This window comes from Chiloscyllium plagiosum, unplaced genomic scaffold (assembly GCF_037043375.1).
Source record: "Chiloscyllium plagiosum isolate Xiang-an unplaced genomic scaffold, Cpla_swu_hap1 HiC_scaffold_28, whole genome shotgun sequence".
Lineage (NCBI taxonomy): Eukaryota > Metazoa > Chordata > Chondrichthyes > Orectolobiformes > Hemiscylliidae > Chiloscyllium > Chiloscyllium plagiosum.
In genome coordinates, this window is record NW_028270166.1 from 30,250,667 (window position 1) to 30,263,823 (window position 13,157).

Below are 13,157 nucleotides of genomic sequence, written 5' to 3' on the forward strand. Positions count from 1 at the left end.
GGAAGTTTTAAACTAAATTCATTACACTATTATAACTTATTTCTTAACAGGTCTAAACTATTTCCCTTCTTCAAGGGCAACGATCTTAAATGTCCACCTTCAGCCAAGACTTCTGCAAACTGAACTAAAACCAAAAACCTTCTTTGAGCAATGAATGTTTCTCCTAAGCAAAAAGAAACCAGGAACCTTCTGCCTGAAAACGAATGCACCACAGTTTACTCTGCATGCAAAACTCACCCAATGAAGAAAGAATTAATTTCCAGGAGTCTTTTTCTCTTTTAAAATAAATAACCATGGCTGTCAAAATATTTACAAGCCAATAATTAAACCACTCCCCCCACACTCACGCACACAAACAGATGAAATTCCACATACCACTAGCTCAAAATCCAAACTTTAAAATAAATGTTATTTATCAGATTACAACACGATCTTGACCAGATGGGCCAATGGGCTGTGAAGAGGCAGATGGAGTTTGATTCAGATAAATGCAAGGTGCTCTGACCAATAAAGGAAAGCATACCAAATGCATTCTTCACTATCCTATCTACCTGTGAGTCCACTTTCAAGGAGCTATGAACCTGCACTCCAAGGTCTCTTTCTTCAGCAACACTCCCTAGGACCTTACCATTAAGTGTATAAGTCCTGCTAAGATTTGCTTTCCCAAAATGCAGCACCTCGCATTTATCTGAATTAAACTCCATCTGCCACTTTTCAGCCCATTGGCCCATCTTGTCCAGCTCCTGTTGTAATCTGAGGTAACCCTCTTGGCTGTCCACTACACCTCCAATTTTGGTGTCATCTGCAAACTTACTAACTGTACCTCTTATGCTCGCATCCAAATCATTTATGTAAATGATAAAAAGTAGAGGGCCCAGTACCGATCCTTGTGGTACTCCACTGGTCACAAGCCTCCAGTCTGAAAAACAACCCTCCATCACCATCCTCTGTCTTCTACCTTTAAGCCAGTTCTGTATCCAAATGGCTAGTTCTCCCTGTATTCCGTGTGATTAACCTTGCTAATCAGTCTCCCATGGGGAACCTTGTCGAACACCTTACTGAAGTCCATATGGATCACATCTACTGTTCTGCCCTCATCAATCTTCTTTGTTATTTCTTCAAAAACCTCAATCAAGTTTGTGAGACATGATTTCCCACGCACAAAGCCATGTTGACTATCCCTAATCAGTCCTTGCCTTTCCAAATACATGTACATCCTATCCCTCAGGATTCCCTCTAACAACTTGCCCACCACCAATGTCAGGCTCACCGGTCTATAGTTCCCTGGCTTGTCTTTATCGCCCTTCTTAAACAGTGGCACCACGTTTGCCAACCTCCAGTCTTCCGGCACCTCACTTGTGACTATCGATGATACAAATATCTCAACAAGAGGCCCAGCAATCACTCCTCTAGCTTCCCACAGAGTTCTCAGGTACACCTGATCAGGTCCTGGGGATTTATCCACCTTTAACCGTTTCAAGACATCCAGCACTTCCTCCTCTGTAATCTGGACATTTTGCAAGATGTCACCATCTATTTCCCTGCATTCTATATCTTCTATATCCTTTTCCACAGTAAATACTGATGCAAAATATTCATTTAGTAACTCCCCCATTTTCTGTGGCTCCACACAAAGGCCGCCTTGCTGATCTTTGAGGGGCCCTATTCTCTCCCTAGTTACCCTTTTATCCTTAATATATTTGTAAAAACCCTTTGGATTCTCCTTAATTCTATTTGCCAAAGCTATCTCTTTGTCCCCGTTTTGCCCTCCTGATTTCCCTCTTAAGTATACTCCTACTTTCTTTAAACTCTTCTAAGGATTCACTCGATCTATCCTGTCTACACCTGACATATGCTTCCTTCTTTTTCTTAATCAAACCCTCAATTTCTTTGGGTGGTCATGTTGCGGCTGTACAGCACATTGGTTAGGCCACTGTTGGAATATTGCGTGCAATTCTGGTCTCCTTCCCATTGGAAAGATGTTGTGAAACTTGAAAGGGTTCAGAAAAGATTTATAAGGATGTTGCCAGGGTTGGAGGATTTGAGCTATTGGGAGAGGCTGAACAGGCTGGGGCTGTTTTGGGTCGGGAGTCCAGAACTCAGGGGCATAGGTTTAGGGTGAGAGGGGAAAGATATAAAAGGGACCTAAGGGGCAACTTTTTCACACAGAGGGTGATGTGTATATGGAATGAGCTGCCAGAGGAAGTGGTGGAGGCTGGTACAATTGCAACATTTAAGCGCCATTTGGATGGGTATATGAATAGGAAGGATTTGGAGGGATATGGGCCGGGTGCTGGCAGGTGGGACGAGATTGGGTTGGGATATCTGGTCGGCATGGACGGGTTGGACTGAAGGGTTTGTTTCCATGCTGTACATCTCTATGACTCTATGACTTTATGTAATACAAAGACCTTACATCACAGTCATACAACCAGACTAACTCCTCAGTGAATGGACTGAGTCATCTTATGTATGAGAAAGAGCGTAGTAGTTTTATAGGTACAATTTATGTTACTTTGCAACCTTCAATCATGGACTGGATTTTCAACATTTACAGGGCTGTGAGCGATGAGGAGTCAGCTGCATATAGACCCTGAAATGAGACTGAAGCCCTCCAGCTTGCTACCAAATATGTCCACATGGGGTCTCATCAACCACAACATTACACTTCCTGTTAATTTTGTCAAGTTTTCTTTGCAGTGGCAGTGGGGCAGGACCAGTTGATGGTCTGGAATGTCCTTAACTCCACACATTGATCCATAAATGCAACCATTTGAGGATAACTGATTTAACTGTATGGGAATGTAATTGGCACAATGGATATTTTAGATAGTTTAGAATAACTACCATTAACACACACTGAGCACTTCCACATTATTTGGATGCACAGTAGTGCCCAGGCAACAAATAACAAACAATCGAAAAATGACTGAGCAGGTAACCTGTATCCTCAGCACAGAGAAGTGCGTGATCAGAGCGAGAAATTATTAGCAACTAATGAATCAATGGCTGTAATGGATAGGATGCTTATTTATCTGCTTTCACTGGTTTCTCATGTTGGGTTCCTCATCTTTCTTGGTTTTGGATTTTGAGCTGATAATTACTGGAAAGAAACCTGAAAATAGAAATCAGAAAATGCTGAAGACACACAACAGTTTAGACAGTGCTGGAAGGAAGTGAGATAGTTTTAGACATTTGAATTATGTAACTCTTCATCAGACTGCCGATCAAAGGGGGCTGGGGAGGGTGGGTTGAGTTCTAATGAAAGTACTGCCCCCAAAGCACCATGGTTTGATTGCTCTATTTACTGCTCAGAGCTGACCAGCTCTGTATATCTAACACTCACCGCTATTTATTTTTCTGCAGATCAAATGTAGGCATTTTAAAATTAATCCTATTGTTTCATCTGTTGCTCTGCCTCTTAGTTGGGCAATGATCTCTCTGAATGTTGCTGTAATTAATTGCCGTTAGCAGAAAAGTAAACCTCAAAAGATCATCACTCCCTGATACATTGACCATTGGATCCCACTACAACATTATCAACCTCCATCATCTTGCATTGACATTGATCCATCATAATCTTGCATTTCTATTCCATTAAAAAAAAACCTACACTGTCCCCATTTGTATTGTTTTTAAACAGTTTCAATACCGTACCTCCTAACACAAGGGACAGCAAGGTACAGAGAATGAAGAATGGGACTCTTGTGGGTGAGACACTAGGCAAACTAGGGAAGGCGATGGCCTAGTGACCTATCACTAGGCTACTAATCCAGAACTCAGGTGACATTCTGGGGACCACGGTTCAAATCCTACCCCAGAAAACGGTGGAATTTGAATTCAATAATAATCTGGAATTAAAAATCTACTAATGACCATGAAACCACTGTCAGGAAATCTGCCATCCTGACCTAGTTTGGCTGACATGTAACTTCAGACTCACAACAACGTGTGGTTGACTTTCAATTGCTCTCTGAAATGGCCTAGCAAGTCACTCAAGGATTTTAACTACAGTGTTAGCTTGGAGTAGTTGGGCCTGTTCTGGAGCAAAGGAGATTGAGAGGAGATTTGATAGAGGTATGCAAGATTACAACATGTTTCGATAAGACAGATAAAGTCAAGCTGCTCCCACTAGCTAATGGGAAGGACTAGGGGACACAGATTGAAAGTTTTTGACAGCATGAGATTAGAGTTTTGTTTTTGCACAGTGAGTGACAATATCCCAGAATCTTGCTGCCCATGATAATAGTGAAAGTGAAGGTGACAAATGATTACAAAAGGAAATTGGGTAGGCAGTTGATGGAAATAAATTTACAGTGGCAGCTTGGACACTGTTAGGATATGGGACTGATGGTTCGACAGAGAGCCAGAATGGAGTGAAAGGGCTGAAAGGCCTACTCCTGTGTTGTTATAACTTTAGTACTCATCCGATTCTTTAAGCAAATAGTTACAAAAACAAGTTGGCTGCTATGACTGAAAATGCAGGGTTTATTTCCGCAGTGGACGATCTCCAAAGATTCTAAACTCCGCCACCCACATGCCAATTTACAACTTTACATAGCCAGGAGTTTAAATTCTGAAGTAGACAGTAGCACCATAAACAATCTCCAGACACCTTTAGCTAAACAGCCTTCTCCGTTCCATTTGTAAAATCGGAGTCGCCCATGTTATTTAAATGTATGTCATCAGAGCCTCCAGCCACCACTCACTTACACCCAATCACAAACAAGGCCCTTTCCAACTAATTTCTTCCAAACCTGACATTTAAAACATGGTTTTAAAAGTCCGCACTAAAAGTCCATCTAATTATCACTTTGAGCATCTTTCCTCCTAATTCTCAGCCTTTCACCTGGGTTTTCTCAATAATAGACATTTTCTTAAGGATTATTGAAATGAATCCAACAGAAATTGCTGGAAATATTCAGAAGAAGTGATGAAAGGTCACCCCATGCTGAATTTCTAACCTGGCTCCTCTCCCTCTCTCAGCAGGTGCTCACTGATCCATTTCCAGCATTTCCTACTCTCACTGGTCCACTGGTTCTGAATGTTTTAAGTTGTAAACAGGGTCATTGTCAGCAAGATTTCCCTCTTTAAGTTTTTTTTCCTTTGCACAATGGATAACTCATTGCCAATTGATTGGATTTATGATGACCTGCAGACAGGGTCCTGGCATCACATGGAATCTCTTTATTATTACAGCTTGCTTAGAATGACTCACAGTCAGGGAGGCGATGAATTCAGAACTAGATGTGACCTATGACCCTTGACCTCGGAGGAATAGAGTCAGGCTGTTGCCTGCCACTTATGACCGTCTGAGATATTTGGTTGTTTTCTCTTTATGTTTTAACTAACCCCTCAATTTTTATCACTGTAAAATTCTGAATATCTACAAATTCCCAATATGTTTACACTCCCACAATTCTGGGCTCTTTTGCATTTGCCCTTTGTCATCGCTCCATTCGAGCCTATAGCTGCCGAGAGACCATAAGACAAAGGAGCACAGGGAGGCCATTTGGCCCATATTCAGTGAGATCATGGTTGATCTGGTAATCCTCAACTCTACTTTCCTCCACTCGATTTTCCCCCATAATCCTTGGTACCTTTAGTAAAATTATATATCTGTCTTAAAACTAAATGTAATTAACAACCCAGCAGCCTTGATATCCCTCTATGATAAAGAATTTCACAGATTCACTACTGTCTGAAAGTTGGAATTCCCTCACAAATCTTCTCTATCTCTTTCTCCTCTGTAAAATACACCTCTTTGACCAGGTCTTTGCCCACTTGTTGTAATACTGCCTCATGTGACTCAGTGTCAAATTTTGTATGACCATACTCCCATGAAGCACCTTGGGACAATTGCTATGTTGCTATATAAATGCAAATTGATTTTTTTTTGATATGGCAATGAATAATGATCCTTTGACATTGTTATAGAGTCAAAGAGCTGTACAATATGGAGACAGACCCTTCAATACAACTCGTCCATGCTGTCCAGATATCCTAAATTAATCTAATCCCATTTGCCATCATTTAGCCCATAACCCTCTAACCCCTTCCTATTCATATGCCCATCCAGATTCCTTTTAAATGTTGTAATTGTACCAGCCTCAACCACTTCCTCTGGCAGCTCATTCCATACACACACCTCCTTCTGCGTGAAAAGGTTGCCCTTTAGATCCCTTTTAAATCTTTACCCTCTCATCCTAAACCTATGTCCTCCAGTTCTGGACTCCCCACCCCAGGGAAAAGACCTTGTCTATTCACCCTGTCCATGCCCCTCATGATTTTAATCAATCCTCAGCCTCTGATGCTCCAGCGCAAACAGCCCCAGCCTGTTCAGCATCTCCCTCTTGTCCAAACCCTCCAACCCTGGCAACATCGTTGTAAATCTTTTCTGAACCATTTCAAGTTTCACAACATCTTTCCTATAGGAGGGAAAACAGAATTGAACACAGTAGGCCTAACTTGCTCCTTCCCTTGAAAGCCTACTACATTCTTTTCACCTAATCTCTATGCAACCTAATATCATTCATCTTACTGTGAACACAAGGACCTGAAATTATCTAGTCAGGCCAGCCAGTGCTGTGGAGAGCTGCCATCCTGATATTTTCCCATCAATGGCACCAATTTTAATATCTCCTGATGAAGGAGTGACGCTCCGAAAGCTAGTGTGCTCCAATTAAACCTGTTGGACTATAACCTGGTGTGTGATTTTTAACCAATTTCAAAGCTCTTGGTGATTGATCATTCTTCGCTGTTCTCACAGGAAATAGGAATCATTTGGGAACCAGATTCCAAATAAACCTGCTGGAACTTGCTGCTAAACTACCGTTGAAACTGAATGCTTGCAGTGGGCAGAACAATGATGGTTAATAATTGGAGCATCTGAAAGTTTTCCCTTCTCTCACTAAGAACTGCAGGGGAGAAAGGGGTCAAAATACGAGCACCTCAGGTCTTAATTTAGTCAGTTACCATGTCACAATTTCAAAGTCTTAAAGTTTCTGCAAATTAGCCCCAACTAAACACAACCTTAAAGTCTGCATTGTTTCAAAATCTGAACATAGCATAGAAGATCTGTCCATAAGGTTTAATCCTGTAGAAAGTTTCCCGGTTTAGCTTCGCCTCCTGCTGGTTGATTGTGGAAAAGCAGCAATGACATTGAAGCACAGATATATTTTCTGCTGTAATGGTGTGGCGGAAAGCAGCGCTAATGCACGGCACCAGAAAGATAACTTTCCTCATGCAATTTTGATTACTGTAATATGTTTATTGTAGACTCACTTATGAATAAAAAAAATCCTTCTTGAACTTTTCCTCCTGTTTCAAACTCAATTTTTAATCAGAATCACAAAGCACAAATGGCCATTCAGCCCATTATGCCTGCCTGCTTTCTGAAAGAGCTGTCACTCTCCAATTCCCCAATACCCCACAATCTTTTCCCTTTTTTATGTATATATCCGAATCACTTTTTAAAAGTTACAATTGAATTTACTTCCGCCACTCCAAGGCCAGCGCATTCTAGGCAAGGGAACCGATGCAAAGAAGCACCAAGCAAATTTCATTGAAGGACTGAATTGTTTTAATAAATGAAATCTGGTTATTTCAACAGCAATAAAAAATAGCGGAGCTGATCGTGGGTATCACTTTTTATATTTGCTGCGCTTCTCATCTTCTCCACAAGGTGGCAGAATTACAGCAAAAAACGTTGCAAGGCATGGGAGCCCCTCGCCTGGATTTTTTGACAGGCCCGAGAACTGTTATATAGTATGTGAGCTCAATGCATGCCTCACTTTTACACTTCTAGTTTAAAAATGCAGATTGATTCATATGAATGAGGTAAAATGATATTCGCTAATAATTGTTTCCATTCCTAAAATATAGTAATTTAAATAAAAGTTAGAAAGGTTTTCCAGCTTTTAATTGGATGGTGATGCATAATGACCGCAGAATTATCTATCCCAGTGACCACCGTGTACTACAACAGTGGATCACCAGCTTTTAGCTGAAATTTGGCTTAGAAATATTTCAAGTTTCAGTATTAAACAAAAAAATGGCAGCCAGTGATTGGGGAACTGGGGAGCCTCAGAGTTAAAGGACAAAGACTGAACAATAACTGGGTGTTTGCAGTTATCTAGAGGTTTGCTGTAATTTGTCTGTTCTGTAAAACTGAACTGTTACAGAGATTGAAAGTTTGGACAACATTTTGCACCTGATGGTCATGGATTTTGATTATCCCAGGGAAAAAGTTCCCCAATCTCTCACTCTGTCCAGTTTTCTGTTGTCATTCACTCTCTCTGCATGAAGTTTTCCTGTCTCACACTCTCTCTGAGTTGCTCAGACTTTGTATACTATTCTCCTGTCTCAGGGGGTGAGGTGATGGCCTTGGGGAGTTGTTGCTGGACTTTAATCCAGCGACCCAGGTAATGTTCTGGTGAACTAGGCTGAAATCCTGCTATGGCAGACAGTGGAATTTGAATGTAATACAAATTGAAAATTGTGTCTTGTGATGACCTTGAATCAATTGTCGGGGGAAAAAAACATCTGGTTCACTAATGTCATTTAGGGAAGGAAACTGCTGTCCTTTTGTGATCTGGCCTACAAATATCTCCAGATCCACAGTAATGTGGTTGACTGCTCTCTGGACAATTGGGGATGGCCAATAAATGCTGCCTAGCCAGCAATGTCCATATCCAATGAATAAAGAAAAGGAAGTGTTTGCTATAATTCATAGTGGGGAGGGTGACAGGGTGAATACAATAGGATACCTCCCCAGGCTGCGGAATCGAGAATGAAGGAATATCATCGCTGATGAAGGGAAGACTTCCCTGAGGAAGAATGTCTTCACTCATTGGTTAAAGAAACACCCAGATGCCCTGCTTCTCAAATGAAAGCAATCAAAATGGTGGCAGAGTAACAGAGCTGAGCCCAGGGCTGGTCCACGCCAGCTTTCTTTCTTTCTTTCCTTATTTTTACTTTTGGTCTTTTTCTTTCTTTTTTCTTTGTTTTCTTTCCTTCAAAGCCTGGAGTGTGGTGAGTGAAGGAGGAGGCCTCTGGTGGTAGCAGCATTGGGACAAGTCACCCCAGTCACCAGTTATTTCACGTTCAGTGAGGTATTGGCTATAGGCTGTTAACCAATAGAGAGCAGGCCAAACTTACAGTTTCCTGGATCAGTTTGTATTAGTTAATAATACTGTCCAAACACACATACTGATTGCATCTTTAGTGTAATTATGTACTAAATGGTGGTGCTGGAAAAGCACAGCTGGTCAGGCAGCATCCGAGCAACATCCCTTCATCAGGAAGGGCTTTTGCCCGAAACATCAATTTTTCCTGCTCCTCGGATTCTGCCTGACCTGCTGTGCTTTTCCAGCACCACTCTGATGGCTAGCATTTGCAGTACCCACTTCTGCCTAACGTGCTGGCACCCACCAATGTATCCGTTCAATGGGTTAAAGTAATCAGTTCCTGCAGTTAAATGGGGTTTTTGCAGAGCTGAAAGAGAAAGTGTGAACGAATAACCAGCTGCAGAGAATCTGTTTGGTTTGAGAGTACATTCTCTCAGAGCAGTTTCACCTGCAAATCCTTCCTCACAGTGAAGGTCAGCTGTAGGAATCTGTGTGTGCTGTCTACAGAAATTCCCAGCATTCAGTTATACATGGTCACGAATTACTTAAATATTTCTCCTCACACTCCAGCTCAGTTTATCTTTTAAAATGTGTTGCAGAAAACGTAAGCAGCAAATACTGGCAAGGAACGTTTATATTGAGTATTTTTCATTTGTGTGCCTGTGTGTGTGTGTGTGAGAGAGAGAGAGAGAGAGAGAGAGAGAGAGAAGTCAAGGAACCCTTTCTGCACCAACTGAACAGATAAACTATTCCACTGCTCATGACCCGTACGTTTGAAACATAAATGTTACATTTTTTTTGGAAAGTCTCATTTTGTTTCATGTGTCATTGAAAATTATTTGAACCTCCAGAGGGGCTGCACTCTGTTTTGTGGAATGATTTTTACCAAATCCCTTCTCCCACTTGCTTTTAAAAATCTTGTCAAAACCTCCTTCCAATGTTGATGTGCTAAGCCTCTCTTTCTGAGTTCTGTGTTCTATGTTCTCATTCAGTGCCAGCCTTCCATCTGTCTATGTGAAGGTGTGGGGACAGTTGTCAGATGTTAAAGGTTTCACAGTCAGCTGTACAGGCATGTCAACGAGCTGAAAAACACATAAATACAGAATACCAAACACAGAACTCTACATCCAGCTGGGTAAGGCAACGTGCACTTTAGGGGATCCAAAACTTCGATAAGATGACGATCTGTAAGCAATCTTGGAGCTTGCATTAAAAACCAAAGGAACTGTAGTTGCTGGAAATGAGAAACAAAAACAGAAGTTGCTGGAAAATCTCAGCAGGTCTTAAAGCTTGCAGACTGGCTACCTGGAGAAACAATATTGGACAGACTCAGATGTAGATGTCTTTATCATTAAGCAATATTGACCTTTGGGAGAACAGAGTTAAGTGCATTCAGCATGAAGCCAATGCCTCCAAGTTACTCCAGCTCTGACTTCTACTTGCAAAAGTTTATGCAAATCGAGAACTGACCTATCGTCACACATGAGACCACATCAGCCCAGTTTGTAAACTCTTCTTTTTGCTTTTTTTGCTGAACACCCATTTGTTAAAGCAATGGGAGAGTTTGTCAGACCAGAGAGATGGATAAATAGCAAAGAACTTCAGGAAATAAAAATAAATCCTTCCAGATATTCTAGCAGAGTGTAATGGCAAGGCTCACATGTCAAGTGCAAGTGAGGCGAGTTTTAACACATTCCACCAAGGATATAAATACATTTCCTATTCTTACACAAGATAGCTATTCACAAATGAACTATAAACAGTTAGTAATGTTGTTCCGAGGAGTGCCACTCCATTCAGGTACAGGATTCTTGCTTGGCCTGCTTCCAAAGTATATTTCCCATCCCCTGGGGTGTTTATAAACGAGTCATAACGTAAAGGTGTGGGATCCTGCGGTTAATAAATGGTTGTAAGTTGTGCTCAAGAGCTTCATAGTTCCGCTCGAGTTCCCGCTGATACTCGAGCTGGTCATGTGTGATCAAGCACTTGTTTTTCTTCAAGGCATCGTCACACCTACAACAGACCAGAGAGAAAGGTTACACACAGACACCTACAACAGACCAGAGAGAGAGGTTACACACAGACACCTACAACAGACCAGAGAGAGAGGTTACACACAGACACCTACAACAGACCAGAGAGAGAGGTTACACACAGACACCTACAACAGACTAGAGAGAGAGGTTACCCACAGACACCTACAACTGACCAGAGACAGAGGTTACCCACAGACACCTACAACAGACCAGAGACAGAGGTTACCCACGGACATCTACAACAGACCAGACTGACAGGTTACTAACAGACATCTATAACAGACCAGACAGACAGATTACTCACAGACATCTACAACAGACCAGACAGACAGGTTACTCACAGACATCTACAACAGACCAGAGAGAGAGGTTACCCACAGACACTACAACAGACCAGCGAGAGCGGTTACACACAGACACCTACAACAAACCAGACAGACAGGTTATACACAGACATCTACAACAGACCAGACAGACAGGTTACTAACAGACATCTATAACAGACCAGACAGACAGGTTATACACAGACATCTACAACAGACCAGACAGACAGGTTACTCACAGACATCTACAACAGACCAGAGAGAGAGGTTACCCACAGACATCTACAACAGACCAGAGACAGAGGTTACTCACAGACATCTACATCAGACCTGAGAGAGAAGTTACTCACAGAAATTTACAACAGATCAGAGAGAGAGGTTATTCACAGACATCTGCAACATTACAGTCAAGATGTGTACAATACATTCTTACAAACAGCAGGGGATAAATGATTAGTTAGTTAGGGTTATCTGGAAATACAGATAATGAGCAAAACACTGCTGTTGCTGGAGAAGTAACATAAACCGATAAGACCTGGAAGTGCACAGCAGGTCAGCAACACCATCTCGGTGATGGTGGGTGTATAGGGTGGGAGATGAGAGGGCACGGGGTGGTGCACATGTGATTGAAGTGGGAAAGTTTATTGGAGATCATTTTCACAACCTCCTTCAGAACTGAGAGATAATTTGATGGGATACAGGGTCAGAAAATGGGCAGGTAAGTTGACTATACACAACAACAGGAGAGGAAGATTAACTACAGTAGTTGTTGCATAACCAAACAGATCCTGTCATTGAGTTCTATCAGTAGCAGCTGAATTTCTATATCATCTTTCATGACTTTAGAACATTCCAAAGGACTCGCAAATTGTAAAGTATGTTCAATAGTAACATGATAAATTTATAGAATAAAAGGTGGCCATAGACAAATTATAGAGAGATATCCAATCTAAGGAAGGGTCACTATTCTGAAGATGACCTGAAACATTAACTCTATTTCTCTCCACAGATGCTGCCAGACCTGCTGAGCTTTTCCAGCAATTTCACTTTTTGTATCCAATCGAATGCTTCCCACTGTGGGGGGGAAACTAGAACAAGGGGACACCCCGTTCAAGAATTAAAGGTCTGCCGTTTAGAATGGAGATTCAGAGAACTTTTGATTCTCAGAGACCTGTTCGTGCTGTTTTCATCCCTCATGAAGGATGGGGCATGAACTTAATCAAAGCTGAGTTAGATTTTCAACCAATGAAGGATTTGAGGTTAAGGGGAGGGTGTGGGGAGGTGAGGGTAAGTGAGGGGTGGGGAGGTGAGGGTAAGTGAGGGGTGGGGAGGTGAGGGTAAGTGAGGGGGTGGGGAGGTGAGGGTAAGTGAGGGGTGGGGAGTTGAGGGTAAGCGTGAGGGTGGGGAGTTGAGGGTAAGCGTGAGGTTGGGGAGTTGAGGGTAAGCGAGAGGGTGGGGAGTTGAGGGTAAGCGAGAGGGTGGGGAGTTGAGGGTAAAGTGAAGGGTGGGGAGTTGAGGGTAAGCGTGAGGGTGGGGAGTTGAGGGTAAGCGAGAGGGTGGGGAGTTGGAGAAAGGAACTTTGAATTGAGACCATAACCAGACCAGCTAAGATCTTACCAAACAGTTGAGCTGCTTGAATGGCTTATTACAGATCCTAAATCCTAATACCT

General features: G+C 42.1%; 1 protein-coding gene across 2 annotated transcripts in view; it reads right to left on the reverse strand.

Moving 5' to 3' along the window:
- Nucleotides 1–10,755: 10,755 nt before the first annotated feature.
- Nucleotides 10,756–13,157, reverse strand: part of LOC122565276 (dedicator of cytokinesis protein 7-like) — a 194,365-nt gene continuing 191,963 nt past the window's right edge. For both annotated transcript variants that reach the window (XM_043721062.2, XM_043721061.2), the window contains exon 46: nt 10,756–11,141. In XM_043721062.2, the coding sequence (XP_043576997.1) occupies nt 10,985–11,141 (157 nt within the window). In that variant the 3' untranslated portion in view covers nt 10,756–10,984. The remainder of the gene's footprint in view (nt 11,142–13,157) is intronic.